At 60.3% G+C, this 18,010-nt stretch overlaps 1 protein-coding gene across 1 annotated transcript; it reads left to right on the top strand.

Annotated features, from left to right (window-relative positions):
• The first annotated feature begins 632 nt into the window (after positions 1-632).
• On the top strand, positions 633-17,696 carry MYBPC3 (myosin binding protein C3). Its single transcript, XM_077863203.1, has 33 exons — positions 633-777; positions 1,825-2,091; positions 2,617-2,748; positions 2,827-2,919; positions 3,009-3,157; positions 3,922-4,039; positions 4,535-4,583; positions 4,847-4,876; positions 5,051-5,104; positions 5,722-5,736; positions 5,964-6,127; positions 6,743-7,112; positions 7,239-7,363; positions 7,442-7,547; positions 7,643-7,809; positions 8,206-8,371; positions 9,096-9,202; positions 9,296-9,325; positions 10,792-10,931; positions 11,166-11,246; positions 12,070-12,229; positions 12,557-12,661; positions 12,750-12,938; positions 14,054-14,188; positions 14,301-14,468; positions 15,163-15,251; positions 15,375-15,570; positions 15,713-15,852; positions 16,073-16,232; positions 16,337-16,473; positions 16,754-16,940; positions 17,117-17,225; positions 17,380-17,696. Exons 1-33 carry the CDS (start codon positions 753-755, stop codon positions 17,525-17,527), a joined length of 4,311 nt encoding a protein of 1,436 aa, XP_077719329.1. The 5' UTR covers positions 633-752; the 3' UTR covers positions 17,528-17,696.
• The last annotated feature ends 314 nt before the right edge of the window (positions 17,697-18,010 follow it).

Below are 18,010 nucleotides of genomic sequence, written 5' to 3'. Positions count from 1 at the left end.
TCGGGTTCCCTGCAGGAGCTTCCTTTTCCACCCTCTTCCTATGTCTCAGCCTCTCTCTCTCTGTGACCCTCGTGAATAAATAAATAAAATATTAAAAAAAAAAAGAGGAATGTCTAAGTTTGGGCTACATGGTGATGATGTGTAGAGAACTCCCTCCAGGCCACGAGGGACAAATGACCATTCCCGATATTGCATCTTGCTTGGAGACAGTCATGCCTAGTTTGCTTCTTTCTGTGCAGACACCGATGACCCTGCTGTGACAGGGGGCTGTGGGGGAGGGGGGAAGGCAAAAGTTCATAGAGGAACAGTGTATGGGGGGTGGGACAGAATATTCTGGGTCTTTTTTTGTGTGAATCCTTGTGACTTTGGCAAGAGTCAGCTTTGCCTCTGACGGCAGCCCGGCTCCAGGATCTGTGAGCGTGCCAATTTATCATGCCCTTTCCCTGTCAGATGAACAGACAGACAGGGTTTGGGGTACCCCTGAGACTCACCAAAGGTTGGGGGGCAGAAGCCATCACATTGGACAGGAGGGAGAAGGGACAGGAGCGAGCCTGGAACAATGTGGCCCTGCCATCTCCCTGAAGAGCCTCACTCTCTGGAATTTGTCTATATTTAGCAGGTGGCTGGGCAGGAGGAAGATAAGAAATCCTGGGGAGGGGAGAGCCCCTTATATAGTGTGGGGGGACGGGTCCTGCTCAGATCCTCTTTGGGCGGCCTGTGACTGCACAGTCCCTGGTGTCACCTCTCTCAAGATGCCTGAGCCAGGGAAGAAGCCAGGTAGCTCCGGGCCTGGGGTTGGGATTGGGTGTGGGGAAGAAGGGCTGGGGCATTTACAAGTGGGGGGGCAGGCCTCAGAGTGAGTTCCCGAGAGTGGTGGCTGGCTGCCTTCCAGGTCTTTTTTGTGGTTCTCAGTTTCTCCTTTCCATCCTTCTGATAGAGTGAGGGCCAGCCAGGGGACCCCTCCCCTGTCCCCATCCCATCTACTTATGTAGCAAGATTAAGCCTGAGCTTGGCTTTTGGAAAAAGATCGCTGCAGGCATGAACCCAGGTTGAGTCTAGACTGGAGCCAGTCTCACTGAATGCACCTGAGCAAGCCCCTGCCCTCCCCGGGTCTCAGTTTCTCTATCTGTACAAGGAGGAGTTGGGTTGGTTCTCTTCAGCTGTGAGATTCTCTGCTTTATGAGCCTGCACCCCTGTGGCCCCCACACCAGGCCAGGCGTGACTCCCACGTTGAGGTAATGCAGCCCCTCTGTTCTGGGAGAGGAACAGGCACTGATCAACAGGCCCCTGATCCTGGGCCAAGGACAGAGAAAGTCACAGCCCGGGGATCTGGCCTGTGCTCTTACCAAGGTCATGCAGGGCAAGGATCGGCCACCCCCTTTTCAGCCCTTCCCCCCAGGCCAGCTTTATCTCAGTTGCTGATTCTCTGCCTGAGGCCCTTGGAGAACAAATTTAGCCACATTCAGGTGCCCCCTGCTAAGGGCCCTGGATGGTGGGGGAAAGAAGGACCTGGGCTTCCCCAGGCAAGGAGGGTGGGCTATCCGAGGACACATCTAGCAAAGTTTGTGTGGAGGTTAGGAATACAGTCCTGGCTGCTTGCCTACTGGCCGTGTGATCTTGGATAAGTCACTTAACCTCTCTGAGCCTCAGTGTCCTCAGCTGGGAAATGGGTGTAATAATCACAGCCACCTCATAGAGCCGCTGGAACATTAAACGAGGTGATGCATTAAAGTGCTTATCACCAGAGTCAAGAAGAGGGCTGCAGGGGTGGGGGTGCATGGGAAAGCCAGGGGCTCCTGCAGCCTCCGCGGGCCTCTCTCTCAGTCTCAGCCTTCAGCAAGAAGCCGAGGTCGGCGGAGGTGGCCGCCGGCAGCCCTGCTGTGTTTGAGGCCGAGACCGAGCGATCAGGAGTAAAGGTGCGCTGGCAGCGGGGGGGCAGTGACATCAGCGCCAGTGACAAGTATGGCCTGGCAGCCGAGGGCACAAGGCACACTCTGACAGTGCGGGACGTGGGCCCTGCCGACCAGGGGTCCTACGCAGTCATCGCCGGCTCCTCCAAGGTCAAGTTTGACCTCAAGGTCATAGAAGCAGGTAAGACCCTGGTCAGCCCTTCCCCGAGGTTTGAGCTTCTGGGGGCAGCCCTGCACCCGTCCGTCCGTCACCCAGGGAGGAAGTGCCTCTCCACCCTGTTGCCTTTGCTTTGGCTGTGCCCTCTACCAGGAATGCCCTTCTCTTTTCGGCAGCAAGACGTCTCTGAATGTCCCCATGGGCCTCCCTGGCCTGTCCCAGCCATCGCGCAAGTAGGGGAAATTCAGAGATGAATAAGGCAGAAGGCCGCCCTCTCTCTGGACACCCGCTTGCTGACGGGATGGGCGCTTGGCGGCTGTGTGTGCGGGGAGGCCCGCCGGCTGGGGGTGTGCAGGGAGCGTCAGCCCAGCCTGGGGGGGCGGGGGCGCTCAGCGCTGCTGGGGCCGCCGCACCAGGATGCAGGCACGCGGTCTGCACGATGTGCACACGCCGATCTGGGCAGCCTGCAGAGCCCAAGGGGGACCAGGGACAAGAGGAGGGCTCTCTGGGGAGAAGTGGCTCTACGACCCCTGCCCCTGGCCCTTCCAGAGAAGGCAGAGACTGTGCCGGGCCCTGCTTCTGTCCCTGCCCCTGCCCCTGCTCCTGCTGAGGCTCCCGGAGCCCCCGGAGAAGCCCTAGCCTCAGCCACTGAGGAGAAAGGAGGCTCCTCAAGTCCCGAAGGTGAGAGGGGCGGTGCAGGGACAGCCACGGCCTGCGGATGGGGTGTCCTGGGCAGGTCTCAGAGGCCTCCACCCACAGGGTCGAGCTCGGCAGCCCCTGATGGCTCCGGTGCCCCTGATGACCCCATCGGCCTCTTTGTGATGCGGCCACAGGACGGTGAAGTGACAGCAGGTGAGTGTGGGCTGCAGCAGGTTAGGGTGGGGAAGGGGGCAGCAGGGCGCCCTCCCTCCCAAGCCCAGTCCTGCGCCCCTCTCCTGTAGGTGGCAGTATCACCTTCTCAGCACGTGTGGCCGGAGCCAGCCTCCTGAAGCCACCCACGGTCAAGTGGTTCAAAGGCAAGTGGGTGGATCTGAGCAGCAAAGCCGGCCAGCACCTGCAGCTGCACAGCAGCTATGACAGGACCAGCAAGGTGGGGCCTGCGGGGAGCAGGAGGGTGGGAAAGAGGCCATGAGGAGCCCCTGGGAGGCTCCACAGGCACGGGGAGCCCTGAAGGATCACCCTAAGACTGAGGGCATATGGCAGGTGCAAACAAGATACCTGGCGAGGCTGGGAAGCAGGTCAAGTGGCCACGGGTACACAGGGAGAATGGGGAATTCCAGGGGACCTGTGGGACTTGGGGACTTGCAGGGCATGGTAATCTCAAGGGGGCATAATAAAGCTCAGGGGGGTACAGGGAGTTCAGGAGAGTTGGGGGGTTCTTCAGCCAATGAGGATGGAAAGCCTCTGGATAGATGGATATCAGAGCCCAAGCTGCCCTTCGTTATACAGATGAAGATATCAAAGCTGAGAGGTTGTTTTTGCTGGTCTGAGGTCACTCAGAGCCAGGCCTCGAACCTGTGCTTTGACTCCCAGCTTCTGCTCCTCTTGCTCTTCCACAGTCTTGGCCCAGGCAAGTGAGCCTCTGGCAGGGCAGGGCCAAGATGTTCGGTTGCGTGGATTGTGCACTGCCCAAGAGTGCCTCATCTTAAGTGACTGTCATTTGCCTTGTAGACATCACAGATTTATCACTTATCACCACCCTGTGCCAGCAGATGGCAGTCATGTGTCTTTACACAAAACCCTAAGGGTTAGCTAAACCCTGAGGGAGAGGCCATCAGCCACTCCCAGCCTCCTTTAGGAGCGAAGGGCCTCTTCTTCTGGCCCCTGGTCTCCCCTGACCCCTCACCTCCACAGGTCTACCTGTTTGAGTTGCACATTACAGATGCCCAGCCTACCTCTGCGGGCGGCTACCGCTGTGAGGTGTCCACCAAGGACAAGTTTGACAGCTGCAACTTCAATCTCACTGTCCACGGTGAGGGGAGCCTGGTGTCTGTCCTGGGCTCGGGGTCCCCTCCTTCCCCTGCATCTGCCCCCAGTTGCCAACAGGGAGGAGGATGCCTGGTCCTGCTCCAACGACTGCTGACCACATGCCCAGGGCTGCTCCTGCGGGGCCATGAGAGAGACCTGTGAGGCTTCTAGGGCTGGGGTGGGGCCTAACAGCCGCGCCCGGGTCTCACCTGAGGTCTCAGTCATCTTGGCGGCCCAGGCTCCTGACACCCGTGAACAGGTGAAGGGTGGGCTGAGAGTCGAGTGTGAGGTCAGCCACCTCTAAGGGACTGAGGACCATTAATGCCCCACCTCCCTGGTACCTCAACCCCAGAAAGGCCCAGAATGTGGAGCTCTGGGGTAGACGCCCACTCTCAAGGGTCATGGAGGGCAGGCGTGTGACACTCAGAGATCCCAGGCCAGGGCTTCTGGGACGGCTCCTCTGAAGCCCGTTCCCCGTCTCCTCCCTCTCTGCACCCAGAGGCCGTTGGCCCGGGAGACCTGGACCTCAGATCAGCTTTCCGCCGCACGTGAGTGGTTGTCTATCCTCAGGGTGTGGGGGAGGCCAACGCTGGGGCTGGAGGACCCCTGGGGTTAGGGCTAAGAGTGATGGGGGGGGGGAATGTGGGGGTGGGGATGAAGCTGATAGAGGTAGGGCAGCTGGCTCCCCTGGGCTGGGAGTGCTGTGTGTGGGGGTGCAGGGATGAAGCTGATAGGGGTGGAGCAGCTGGCTCCCCTGAGCAGGTGAGAAACTTGTTCTAAACAGCCCCCCCCCCCCCCCCCCCCGCCCCAGGAGCCTGGCTGGCAGTGGTCGGCGTATCAGGTACCGTCTCCCAGCCCTTCCTGCCCAGTATGCCAACCTTGGGGGTCTGAGATGACAGGGGGCCCCCATCCAGCCAGTGCCCCGTCCTGTCCCAGTACCTCTCTCCACCCCTGCCCCTGCCCAAGTCCGCTTGGCTGGCCCCACTGCAGCCTTACTGGGGGTCCCTCTCCATAGTGACAGCCACGAGGACGCAGGAACTCTGGACTTCAGCTCGCTGCTGAAGAAGAGGTGAGCTCCTGGGTAGCAGCTCCTGGGGTGGATGTCGAGGCCCCAGTTCAGACCCTGGCGATGAGGTTCTCATGAACCTGAGCTGTGTGGCCCTGAGCCAGTTACTGAACTCTCTGAACCAGTTTCCTGGTCTGTCGAATGGGACAGTCCTGCTTTTGGGAGGAATCAGAGGGCAGGCATTGTACCCTGGGGACTAACATCCTCACAGGGTCACCCCGACCCCCGACCCCTGAGTCTATGATAGCTTAACTCAGTGGGGCTCCGGGGACCTGGAAGAAGCTGGAATCTGCTCCCCTGGCCCCCAGCTGACTCTATGTCCCCTCCCTCTGTCTCCTGGACACTGCATTACCGCTGATGCTGCTGCGGCCCAGAGAGTAAGCATCGAGGGCGGGTGCTTTGGGCCAGCAGGGTGCTGGTGGGACTCCGAATCCATCCCGTGTGTGGACCCCCCTGACTAGGGTGTCTGGGAGGTTCGGGTCCTTCCTGTGCATGCCCAGTGCAGAGTAAATGGGGGAGGGGGGAGGGAGGAGGTGAGGGCCTGTGGGCTGTGACCCCACATCCTTGAGGGCAGGTGGCCCACGCCTCTAATGGTCACTGCCTTTCTGCCCTGCCCGGAGCAGCAGTTTCCGGAGGTGAGTCTGAATCCTGCACCCCTGTCGCCCCTACTTCCACTGAGACTTCCCCATACCGAACCTTAAGTCCAGTGCCAGCTCAGGCTGCACCAGAGGGGAAGGGACAGAGGGGTGGGGGCAGCTGTGGCCTCCTTGGTCTTGAGCCCCAGGAAGCCCCACCCCAGGGGAGGGCAGGGAGGGGGCGCCGGGGGTATCCCTTGAGGCCTCTCTGCTGGACTGCGGACCAGGGACTCCAGGCTGGAGGCACCAGCCGAGGAGGACGTGTGGGAGATCCTGCGGCAGGCGTCGCCGTCCGAGTACGAGCGCATCGCCTTCCAGCACGGCGTCACCGACCTGCGTGGCATGCTCAAGAGGCTCAAGGGCATGAAGCGGGATGAGAAGAAGAGCACAGGTGAGGCCGCCTGCCAGCCAGAGGAGACGGCGCTGGCACACACACGGTTGTGGTGGGAAGGGAAGAGTCCAGCTTGGCCCAGAGACACTCAGGCAAGAAGAAGGGCCCAGATTAACCTTGTGTTGGAAAAAAACAAGAATGCCCAGGTTAGCCCCTGTCCACAAAAAAGAAGGGCACAAAAAATAAGGGCAAAGTTTAGCCCAGAGACACCACAAGGGAAATGACAGAGCACAGAGGGGGCCCTCAATGAAGAAAAGCCTGGGGGGTGCTGTGAAATAGAGTCAAGGCAAAGACTAAGTCCCTTGCCCCCCGCCCCGCCCCGCCGTCAGTGGTCTCCAGCCAAGCTTTTGTCTCTTTGGGAGCCACTAAGCCTAACCCTGAGCCGAGCAGGTGGAGGGGACCCCAAGGAAGGCAGAAGGACAAAGAGATAGAAGCAGACAGGCATGCAGAACAGAGAGAGAGAGAGACAGGCAGAGTGGACGCGGAGAGAGAAGGGGGTGGCAGGAGGAATGTGGTGGGAGGACGTGGCTCTGGGGCACAGCCACCAGCCACCACAGTGGGTGTGAAGGGCTTGGGGGGAGCAGGGGTTGGGGGGGCCATGATGGTGGTGCTCAGCCTTTCAGAAGAAGCTGGAGCCGGCCTACCAGGTGAGCAAGGGCCACAAGATCCGGCTGACTGTGGAGCTGGCCGACCCCGACGCTGACGTCAAGTGGCTTAAGAATGGACAGGAGATCCAGATGAGCGGCAGGTGCACTGGGGGGGGCCGGGGAGGGGGGCCTGGAGGCTCCCCAGGCCGCTCTCCCTGCCTCTCGCCCCCCATGTTCTCTACGGCGACCGGTCCCTGCCTGTCTCCCCCACCCCACTGCCCTCTCTCCGGGTCTAGTTTCCCATCTTTCCGTTTCTGCCTGTCTCTGTTCTTGCTTTTTCTCTTCGGCTCGCTTCCTCTCCTCCGGACGCTCCCACGGCCCCTTCGGCTCCACAGCAAGTAAGGCCCAGCTGCCGGAGGGAAGGCTTGGGCTGGGGGCACGGGGTCCCCTCGGGGGGTCGGACGGGGCCCCCAGGGCTGAGGAGGTGAGCAATGTCCCTGCACCCTCCCGCGGCGCCCGCGCAGGTACATCTTTGAGTCCGTCGGGGCCAAGCGCACGCTGACCATCAGCCAGTGCTCGCTGGCGGACGACGCGGCCTACCAGTGCGTGGTGGGCGGGGAGAAGTGCAGCACCGAGCTCTTCGTCAAAGGTGGGCCCGGACGGGGACCCTGGGAGCCCCGAGCCTGGGGGCAGGGGCAGAGGACCTCACGTGCACCCTCCTTGACAGAGCCCCCCGTGCTGATCACTCGGCCCCTGGAAGACCAGCTGGTGATGGTGGGACAGCGGGTGGAGTTTGAGTGTGAGGTGTCCGAGGAGGGGGCCCAGGTCAAATGGTGAGTGCTGGGCTCATGGGGCGTGGGCAGGGCTGGGGGGGCCTGTGGGCACCCCCGACCGCGGCCCCAGCACTTACAGCCTGCCCACTGGCCAGGCTGAAGGATGGGGTGGAGCTGACCAGGGAGGAGACCTTCAAATACCGGTTCAAGAAGGATGGCCAGAGACACCACTTGATCATCAATGAGGCGACGCTGGAGGACGCCGGGCACTACGCGCTGCGCACCAGTGGCGGCCAGGCGCTGGCCGAGCTCATCGTGCAGGGTGAGGCCCAGCAGGGGGATGGCTTTGGGCAGGCTCGGCCCCAGCACCACCCCCGGCCTTATAGGGGGGCTAGGTTGACCCAGAATGGAGGCCCGTGTGACCTTGGGCAAGTCACTCTGACACACCGAGCCTCACTTTTCTCGTCTGTAACATACAGACGCTGAGGTGGCCGCCTCAGAGAGTCCTGGGAGGGGCCAAGGGGCCAGTTAGTGTCCCCCACCCCCACTCCCAACCCCAAGCACTTGAGGTTCCTTGTGCACACTGCACCATCACAGGCCCACGTGCCTCACACTCGTGCATGCACATGTGTTTTCACACCCACGTGATCTCCATGGGGATTGGCGCCCACAGCCCCACACCCCCTCCCCAGCTCACTGGCTCTGTCCTGCCCCCCAGAGAAGAAGCTAGAGGTGTACCAGAGCATTGCGGACCTGACGGTGGGCGCGAAGGACCAGGCGGTGTTCAAGTGTGAGGTGTCCGACGAGAATGTGCGGGGCGTGTGGCTGAAGAACGGGAAGGAGCTGGTGCCTGATAGCCGCATAAAGGTGTCCCACATAGGGCGGTGAGTGTGCGGGGCTCGGCCCCACGCAGAGCGGGGCAGGCGGACGGGGCGGGCGGAGACTGGAGACAGAGACAGAGGGAGAAACAGAGCCTGGGACAGACACAGAGAAACAGGAAAGCAGACAGACAGACAGACACAGGGGCTGAGATAGAGACGCATGGAGAGACAGGGAAAAACAGAGAGAGACATGGAAAGAGAGGGACAGAAACAGAGATGGATGGAAAGACAGACACACAGACCCAGGACAGAGATTTAGAGAGAGAAGGACACAGAGGGGAGTCCTGCAGAGAAGCAGTGAGAGACACAGACAGGCTGGAGCACCCCCCAGCCTGTACCTCCCCCCCCCCGTACCCCCCAGCTCATGACCAGCACGGGGCAGGAGGCCACCCGGAGCTGGCTCTGGCCAGGGGCCCTCTCCCTCTCCCACTCTCTTACTCATGCCTCGAGCATCTGGGCTGGCCCGTGCTGGGCCCAAGGTCACAGAGATTAGTGCGACCAGCCCCTGCTCAGTCTCCAAGGGCCCAGCCAAGGGCCACTTGTACGTTGTCTACTTCTGAAAACACGTGAGGGGCTGGAAGGTCAAAAATAGAGCAAGCATTTGAACTACCAGACCACCCCTGAGCTAGGGTGGGGCGAGGGCCCTGGGAGCCCTGACTGTGGTGAGGGCTGGGCGGGGCGCGGTGGGGTGGCCCAGGGGGTCCCTTGAGCCACCACTTCTCTGCAGAGTCCACAAACTGACCATTGACGACGTCACGCCTGCGGACGAGGCTGACTACAGCTTTGTGCCTGAAGGCTTTGCCTGCAACCTGTCGGCCAAGCTACACTTCATGGGTGAGCGGCACCGGGGCCACAGTGGGGGCCCTTGAGGCCGGCTCTGCCTTTGTCCACCCACCTCCACGCCACTTGCTCTTCCTTCTCTTGCAGAGGTCAAGATCGACTTCGTGCCCAGGCAGGGTGAGTCTCGGGACCTCTTCCCTGCACCCCACTCCACCCATGTCCCTCTCCAGTCCCAGACAGAGGGAAGAGCAAGGAACCTGCAGCGGGGACCCCAAGACCCAGCTCCAGCTCCAGTGCTCTCAACCATAGGCCAATCGTAATCTCTAGGCACCTCAGTTCCCTCATCTATAAAATGGGACTCCTCATAGTGCCTCCTCCATGGGGTGCGGGAAAGATAAGAAGATGTGACTCCATCATTAAATCTGTTCTGTCTTTATTTTTATTTTTAATTATTTTTTAACAGGGGGAGGGGCAAAGGGAGAGAGGGAGAGAGAGAATCTCTCACAGGCTCCATGCCCAGCGCAGAGCCCGATGAGGGGCTCCATCTCACAGCCATGAGCTTGTGACCTGAGCTGAAATCTAGAGCCGAATGCTTAGTGGGCTGAGTCACCCAAGGTGCCCCAAATCTGTTCTGCTTTTAGCAGTAACCCCCCTGCTTTTAGATTAAACATCTATCAGATATTTAAGAATTCTAACTTCAGGAGGACAGTCCAGGCTGAGGCACACTCTAGGTCAGCGCTTTCCAAACAAGTCCACTGAGCAGGATACTCCATTTCAAAGGGTTCCATGGTGGGACGCCTGGGTGGCTCAGCAGTTGAGCATCTGCCTTCGGCTCAGGGCATGATCCCAGGGTCCCGGGATCGAGTCCCACATCGGGCTCCCTGCATGGCGCCTGCTTCTCCCTCTGCCTGTGTCTCTGCCTCTCTCTCTGGGTCTCTCATGAATAAATATATAAAATCTTCACAAAAAAACCCCAAAGAGTTCCATGGTAAGGTAAGTTTGGGAACCACTGAACACTTGCTCTACCTCTTGCTGATTCTGGAGCAAGAGAGAGCAAGTGTTCAGTGTTTTTAAATCTCATGGTAAAGAAATGTACTTTGTTTCATCCAGGGTTTCCTACTTGATTTGGTCACAGAAACTTCTTTTGTCTTTTTTCTGGCAGAACCTTCATGTCCCCCGTAATTACAGTTTGAGAAATGCTACAGTAGGCGACCCGGTGTTACAGACCTCCCTGGGAACTGCCTGGGGGGACGGAAATGTTCTAGGTCTTGATTGGGGTGGTAGTTGCACAGGTGTACGCATTTGTCACAACTCATCAAGCTGTGTGCTCAAATCTCGGCCTTTTATTCTATGTTAATTATACCTCAAAGTGGGGCAGCCTGGGTGGCTCAGCGGTTTAGCACCACCTTCAGCCCAGGGCATGATCCTGGGGACCCGAGATCGAGTCTCGCATCAGGCTCCCTGCAGGGAGCCTACTTGTGTCTCTGCCTCTCTCTGTGTCTCTCAGGAATAAATAAAATCTTAAAAAAAAATGATACCTCAAAGTGACTAAACACAAGCAGGGGCACATGCTCCTTCCAGTTTCTCCGTCTCTCGTGGGCCCTCCCCTTTCTCCAACCTATGCCTTCTCCACCCCACCCCAGAACCTCCCAAGATCCACCTGGACTGCCCGGGCCGCAAGCCAGACACTATCGTGGTTGTGGCTGGGAACAAGCTACGCCTGGATGTCCCTATCTCTGGGGACCCTGCTCCCACTGTAATTTGGCAGAAGACCATCACACAGGTATCCTGTCCCCGTCCTCCACTCCCACATCCGGACAACGGGTGCGTGGGGCCAGCGGGTGTGGGAACCTGTTCCCCACCCCACCCCACATGTGCACAGCTGGTCACCGAGTGGGAGTGCAGGTGCTCAGCTGGCAGGGAGGTGGGCAAGGTGGGCCGCAGAAGGGGGCTGGGCAGGGATTCCCTCCAGGTTGAGTCAGCCCGTTCCCCTGCTTCCTTCCTGCTCTGTTTCCAGAAGAACAAGGTCCCAGCAGGGCCAGCGCCTGATGCCTCGGGGGATGCCGCTGCCAGTGACGAGTGGGTGTTTGACAAGAAGGTGAGTGAGGCTGACGGTGAGATGGGGCTCCTTTGCCTTCTGTTATTTTCTGCCTATGCATCTGGCCGCTATGCCCCAGCCCCAGGCACGGCCTCTGTGGGACCCCCCACCCACCCCCGCCACCGTGCCTCCATCGGGCACAGGGTCCCTTAACGTTGCTGGGGCGCCCTCATGACAGGGCTGCTCCCTGGCTCCCGTCTTCCCAGCGAGGGAGAGGGTTTACCCGAAAGAGCAGCTGCCTGGGCCCCACTCGGGTCAGCTTTTCCTCCTCCGGGCAGTTGGCCCCTCCACCCACCTGAGGTCTTTTGGGATCCTCAGCTCTGTAAGGCCGTGCTATTTCCATTGGGCAGATAAGAACACTGAGGCACAGAGAGAACAGCTAAGGCCCAAAGCTCCAGACAAAGCCAGAGCTAGAGCCCAAGACCCTCACCCTAGTGCTACGCCCCTGCCCTGGCGGGCACTAAATAAAGGTGTTTGGACTAGGTGCTCACACAAGTGGTTTCCACTTGGGCTGCATCTGCTCCCCGGACCCCGCTCTGAGCTCTCTTCCTTTTTTTTTTAATTAAATATTTTATTTATTTATTCATGAGAGACCCAGAGAGAGAGGCAGAGACACAAGCAGAGGGAGAAGCAGGCTCCATGCAGGGAGCCCGATGCAGGACTCGATCCCAGGACTCTGGGATCATGCCCTGAGCCAAAGGCAGAGGCTCAATCACTGAGCCACCCAAGTGCCCCCTGAGCTCTCTTCCTATCTCGGGCCATCACAGAGGCTCCCAAAGCCTGTGAGGTCCAACTAGGTCCCCAGATACCCCTTCCCCCCCAGCTGCTGTGTGAGACCGAGGGCCGGGTCCGTGTGGAGACCACCAAGGACCGCAGCATCTTCACTGTGGAGGGGGCCGAGAAGGAAGACGAGGGTGTCTATGTCGTCACGGTGAAGAACCCCGTGGGCGAGGACCAGGTCAACCTCACAGTCAAGGTCATCGGTGAGGCTGGCTGTCCCGGGGCCAGGAGGGGAAAATAGAGGGAAACCCGGCAGGGGGGCCTGTCCATCCACTTGGTTAGTCATTTTGACAGACATCCCAAGACATGCTCTCAGCTCCCCGGAGAGGATTGGGATTAGGACACGGGGTGTATACAGGCAGTGGGGAGCCATAATGATCACAGGCTGGTGACATGATCAGAGCCGCATTCTAGAAATGTCTGTGGGGTACAGTGGAGGTGGGCTCTGGCTGTTGGTTGGGGTGCCAAGGGAACGAGCAGCGTCGGCTCAGGGGCCTGGCAGGGCTGATGTGGGTCCACCCTTCCCTCAGATGTGCCGGATGCTCCTGCGGCCCCCAAGATCAGCAACGTGGGCGAGGACTCCTGCACCGTGCAGTGGGAGCCCCCAGCCTACGACGGTGGCCAGCCGGTCCTGGGTGAGCGGCAGGCATGGGGACAGAGCCGGGGGCCAGGGGGCGGGGGTATCTGGGCCCCAGGCCGGAGCTCCCACCTCCCTTTCATCAGGCTACATCCTGGAGCGCAAGAAGAAGAAGAGCTACCGGTGGATGCGGCTCAACTTCGACCTGCTGCGGGAGCTGAGCCATGAGGCCCGGCGCATGATTGAGGGTGTGGTGTACGAGATGCGAGTCTACGCGGTCAACGCCATCGGCATGTCCAGGCCTAGCCCTGCCTCCCAGCCCTTCATGCCAATCGGTGAGCCCGCCTGGCCTGGCACTGCCCCGCGCCCTCCCCGGTCAGGATTAGCCCCTGCTCTGTGGGCGGCCACCACACATCAGGGTCTCCTGTAAGCCTCAGTTGGGGATAATCCTCTTCATTTCACAGATGAAGAAAGTGAGGTGCCCAGAAGGGCTTGCTTGAGGTCACCTAGCTGGTAGGGGTGGAGCCGAGACTCACACCAATCTGACTGTGGGTGCCTCTTAGGCCTCAGTTTCCACATCTATAAAATGGGGGTAATGACAATATCTACTTCATGGAACTGCTGTTAGAATGGCACACAGCAGGTGCTCAATAAATGTTAACTGTCCCCTCTTCCCCACTCCCTTCAACCAGGGTTTGTCATATATAGGACAGAGCGAGGGTCCTGACTGCCTGGGGGTCCAAGGGGCTTGGGTCTGTGCAAAGGATCGTGGGCTGGACTCAGAGACGGAGTTTGCAGAGTCAGCTCCATCACTCCAGGGGGGCCATCTGGGGTCACGGCCTCCCCTGAAGCCTCTGTTTCCTCTCTGGGTCATGGGGGTCCAGAGGGCAGAACAGTGCTGAGGACAGCTGTCCCTCCCAGGACGTGGGAGCGGGGGGGCAGCTGTCGGGGGTGGGTGGGGGGCGGGCACCCCCCTCTGGTCCCTGGAGGGGGCACACAACCTGGGGAGATGACAACATGGGGGTGGGGGGCCTGTGGGGAGAAGGCTCCAGGCCTCTCTCTTTAGGGACTGACTTGTAGTTTGCTTAACTCTCAGTCGACTCACCTCACCCTACGGCGCCAGGAATTTCCCTGCTTTGGGCTAGTTTTTCCCTAAATGCTACGTTTATAGCATTTCTTGTGTTGTCCCGCCGGAGTGGCCCGTCTGGGCGCGCGTGCGTTCTTTGGGGTATGCTTTCCTGTGTGCGGCCCCCTTTAGCGAGGACTGTTGCCGTCGTCTGTTCGGAAGCCCGTCTAGAGACATCTTTCAACGGAGCTGGAGCATTTCTGCGGGTGCTGGAGGGCCAGGCAGGGGCCGAGCGCCCCGTGTGCTCGAGGGGGCGGGCCCTTCGGTGTTCCGGGGGCGCAGGCCCACTCAGACCCCTCTGTGCCCCCCCGACCCCGTGCCCAGGCCCCCCGAGCGAGCCCACCCACCTGGCGGTGGAGGACGTGACGGACACCACCGTGTCCCTCAAGTGGAGGCCCCCGGAGCGCGCGGGCGCGGGCGGCCTGGACGGCTACAGCGTGGAGTACTGCCGGGAGGGCTGTGAGTGGCCCTGCACCCCCCACCCCGACCCCGACCCGGGGGCCCGCCAGCGCGGGAGGGCGGCCGGTGGGGGGGCCGTGCACGCCTGACGCCCCTGGGCCTTCCCCGCCAGGCTCCGAGTGGGTGACGGCCCTGCAGGGGCTGACGGAGCACACGGCGGTGCTGGTGAAGGACCTGCCCACGGGGGCCCGGCTGCAGTTCCGGGTGCGCGCCCACAACATGGCAGGGCCCGGAGCCCCCGTCACCACCCAGGAGCCCGTGACGGTGCAGGAGATACTGCGTGAGTGGCCCTCACAGGACAGGCCCGCCCCTGACGCCCCGGCCCCTGGGATCCGAGGAACTGGGGAGGCCCAGGGAGGCCCTACTGGAAAGAGGGGCTGAATACTCCATGGGGGAAGGTCCGAGGCTCTGCTCTATTCATGCCTCAGGCCCAGGGCAAATATTCGGAGAATATCTTCTGTGTGACCCCCCGGTTCTGGGTCAGGGAAAATGTAGGTCATTATACCATTGTCTCTGAGCTCTGCTCTGTGGGCCTCTCGGGTCTACGGGCAGGTACTGCCCTGTGCTCATGACTCAGCATCACATCGGCCCATCTGGGATCCACTTCCCGCTCCTCTATTCCTGACAGAGCATGGATCTTGTAGAGATTGGTTCTCAAAGTGGAAAAGAGACAGTAGACTGGGGTGGAAACAGCCAGGGGGTAGAGTAGAGACCCAGACCCCATGTTTGCATCCTGGCCTGTGACTTCTAGCTGTGTGACCTCCAACAAGTTGCTCACCCTCTCTGATCCCTGCCTCTTACAGCCGTGTGGTGAGGCTGAGGTCTGGGGCTGGGGCGGCAGGGAGAGCTAAGGGAGAGGCATTTCCTTAGCTGTGGCCTTCTGGCCCTGCCTCAGGAGGGGAGGAGCTGTGGCATGTGGCGCTCCTTGGGGACAGAGCTTTCCCCTTGCTGAGCTGCTCACTTGGCACCCACAGAGCGGCCCCGGCTCCAGTTGCCCAGGCACCTGCGCCAGACCATCCAGAGAAAGGTTGGGGAGCCCGTGAACCTCCTCATTCCTTTCCAGGTAGGGCTGGCCATCCTCCCCATCCTCCACTGCGTGTCATCTCTGCCTAGTTGGGAGATGTGTCTCAGGGCTGACTAGACCCAGTCATGCCAGGCTCGGGGGTGAGCTGTCCCTTCCTCACAGGGCAAGCCCCGGCCTCAGGTGACCTGGACCAAAGAGGGGCAGCCCCTGGCAGGCGAGGAGGTGAGCATCCGCAACAGCCCCACGGACACCATCCTGTTCATCCGGGCTGCCCACCGTGCCCACTCTGGCACCTACCAGGTGATGTTGCGGATCGAGAACATGGAGGACAAGGCCACGCTGGTCCTGCAGATCGTTGGTGCGTGGCACAGGGGCTCCTCCTCTGGGATGCCCAGAGTCCCTGCAGAAGGTGGCAGGCCAGGCTGGCGGGGGTGAGGGGGCCTCCCAGGGTCCTCTGTGCATACTCGGAGGGTGTGTTCCAGCTGGGCTCTCTCCTGCAGACAAGCCAAGCCCTCCCCAGGATATTCGGGTCGCTGAAGCCTGGGGTTTCAATGTGGCTCTGGAGTGGAAGCCACCCCAGGATTATGGCAACACAGAAATCTGGGGTTACACAGTACAGAAAGCCGACACGAAGACCATGGTGAGCCTGGGGTGCTGGGCCCCCCTTATATTCCCTCCCTAGGGCCAGGCAGACTGGGCCTCAGCCCCCTCTCTTGTCCTGAGAAAGGGTCTGCTGCTCATCCTCCCTCTCTGACCTGATTCCCTCCACAGTTAAGGTACAGATACCAAGCATACCCCAAAAGAGACTCCCTGGCAGGAAGTAGGGCCCCACAGAGCCTCCCCTTCCTCCACACCCCCAGGAGTGGTTCACTGTCCTAGAGCATTACCGCCGCACTCACTGCGTGGTGTCAGAGCTCATCATTGGCAACGGCTACTACTTCCGGGTCTTCAGCCACAACATGGTGGGGCCCAGTGACAAAGCCGCCACCACCAAGGAGCCTGTCTTTATCCCCAGACCAGGTGCTGTACCTTTCCTGCCACCCCCAGGAGGAGCCGGGGCAGGGAGGTGGTAGGAGCCAGGGGGGTGGGGGGGCACTCTCCGGACAAAGTCCTATCACCAACAGGCATCACGTACGAGCCACCCAGCTATAAGGCCCTGGACTTCTCGGAGGCCCCGAGCTTCACCCGCCCCCTGGTGAACCGCTCAGTCATCGCTGGCTACAATGCTACCCTCTGCTGTGCTGTGCGGGGTAGCCCCAAGGTAGAGAGCTTGGGGCCCTGGTGCAGGACGACTCGGGAGGCAGGCTTTGGAGGCTTCCAACTCCATGCTCCTCTCCCCAGCCATTCCCTGCTCCTATCCCACAGGGGCTCGGGGCCAGCCTCCGCTCCCTGCACAGTCTTGGCGGTCTCATGGGCCCTTGTTCATTCCCTGCTTGGGCATAGTTTGGACTCCAGTGGGAGCCCCTAGAAGAGCAACAGGTCCCTGCGAAGTCTCCTGCCAACCTGAGATGGTCTCCCTCCCTCCCTTTTCTGATGTATAGCCCAAGATTTCCTGGTTCAAGAATGGCCTGGATCTGGGGAAGGATGCCCGCTTCCGCATGTTCAGCAAGCAGGGAGTGTTGACCCTGGAGATTAGAAAGCCCTGTCCCTTTGACGGGGGCATCTATGTCTGTAGGGCTATCAACTTACAAGGCGAGGCACAGTGTGAGTGCCGCCTGGAAGTACGAGGTGAGGAGCCCATGGGAGCAGGGCCGGGGCTTGGGGTGGTGGAGAAGGCAGGGAACCAGCTGGGACTCTGGTTCAGCCACGCAGCTGCTCTGGCTGAAAGCAGTAATCTTGTCATGTCTAACGTGGGTACTGGCTTCTGGGCTCTGCTGCCACAGCTGCCCCCCTTGGCCTTCCAGGAGGCTGGGGGGACATGGGTGGTTCCAGGAGGGGAAACACACGTGTGCCACGGCCTCCTTCTCCCCTGCAGTGCCTCAGTGACCTGGCTGGCTCCCTGGCGATGGCCAGGTATGTACTCTAAGCCATCCCCACACCCACGGCCCGAGTCAGAGACTGAGCCCCAGCCCTTGGTTCTGGGGGGGCAGCCATCAGGAGACGGAGGTGCAGGCGCCTCTTTGCAAGATTTCAGACCAGCGCATTCACAAGGGAACCTGTGTTACAGGTGCAACAGGATGCCGATGGCCCACGGCCCGGGAACCTGGAAGGACGCTGGACAAGCCACCTTCCTGCTGTTGAGTGTGTGTGCACAAGTGTGTATCTTGGGGTGGGGCTGGGGGGGAAGCATCCATAGGGCAGTGCCCTTAAGATAAGCAGGCCTGGCGGCTCTGTGTAGACTGAACCGTCTGAGCTCCCACTGGCCGCTCTCTGGCCTTGGGACAAGAAGTTGGTGGGCTCAGGAAATGGTGGCTGGGGACAGACCTTGCTGGCCTGCCATGTTTTCTCAATATATGAGGGCAATAAAAGACGAGTGGTCACAGAGAGCTGACTCTTCCTGTCTAGTGTTTTCACAAAAAGCCCAGGGAAATATACTTGAGCTTCAGAGCAAACTGAACCAGGTATTGTCTCCTGGATGCGTTAGATGAGGCTGATGGTGGAATCCTGAATTCATAAGGCACGAGAAGAAACCTAGTCTTCCCCCCACTGTGTACGTTCCCCCGATGGGGAAAGCTGGGCCAGTGACGGGAGGGGGAGTGTGTTAGCAACAGAGCAGAAACCCAAGGCTCTCCTGCCTGGTCCCGTGTGCTCTGTACTGTCTTTGCCCTGCTGACCTGTGCTCACAGCAGCCTGGACAG

The sequence above is a fragment of the Canis aureus genome, chromosome 21, assembly GCF_053574225.1.
Source record: "Canis aureus isolate CA01 chromosome 21, VMU_Caureus_v.1.0, whole genome shotgun sequence".
Classification (NCBI taxonomy): domain Eukaryota; kingdom Metazoa; phylum Chordata; class Mammalia; order Carnivora; family Canidae; genus Canis; species Canis aureus.
The sequence above is the reverse complement of the archived record's forward strand: the minus strand, read 5'-3'. Positions and strand labels throughout refer to the sequence as shown.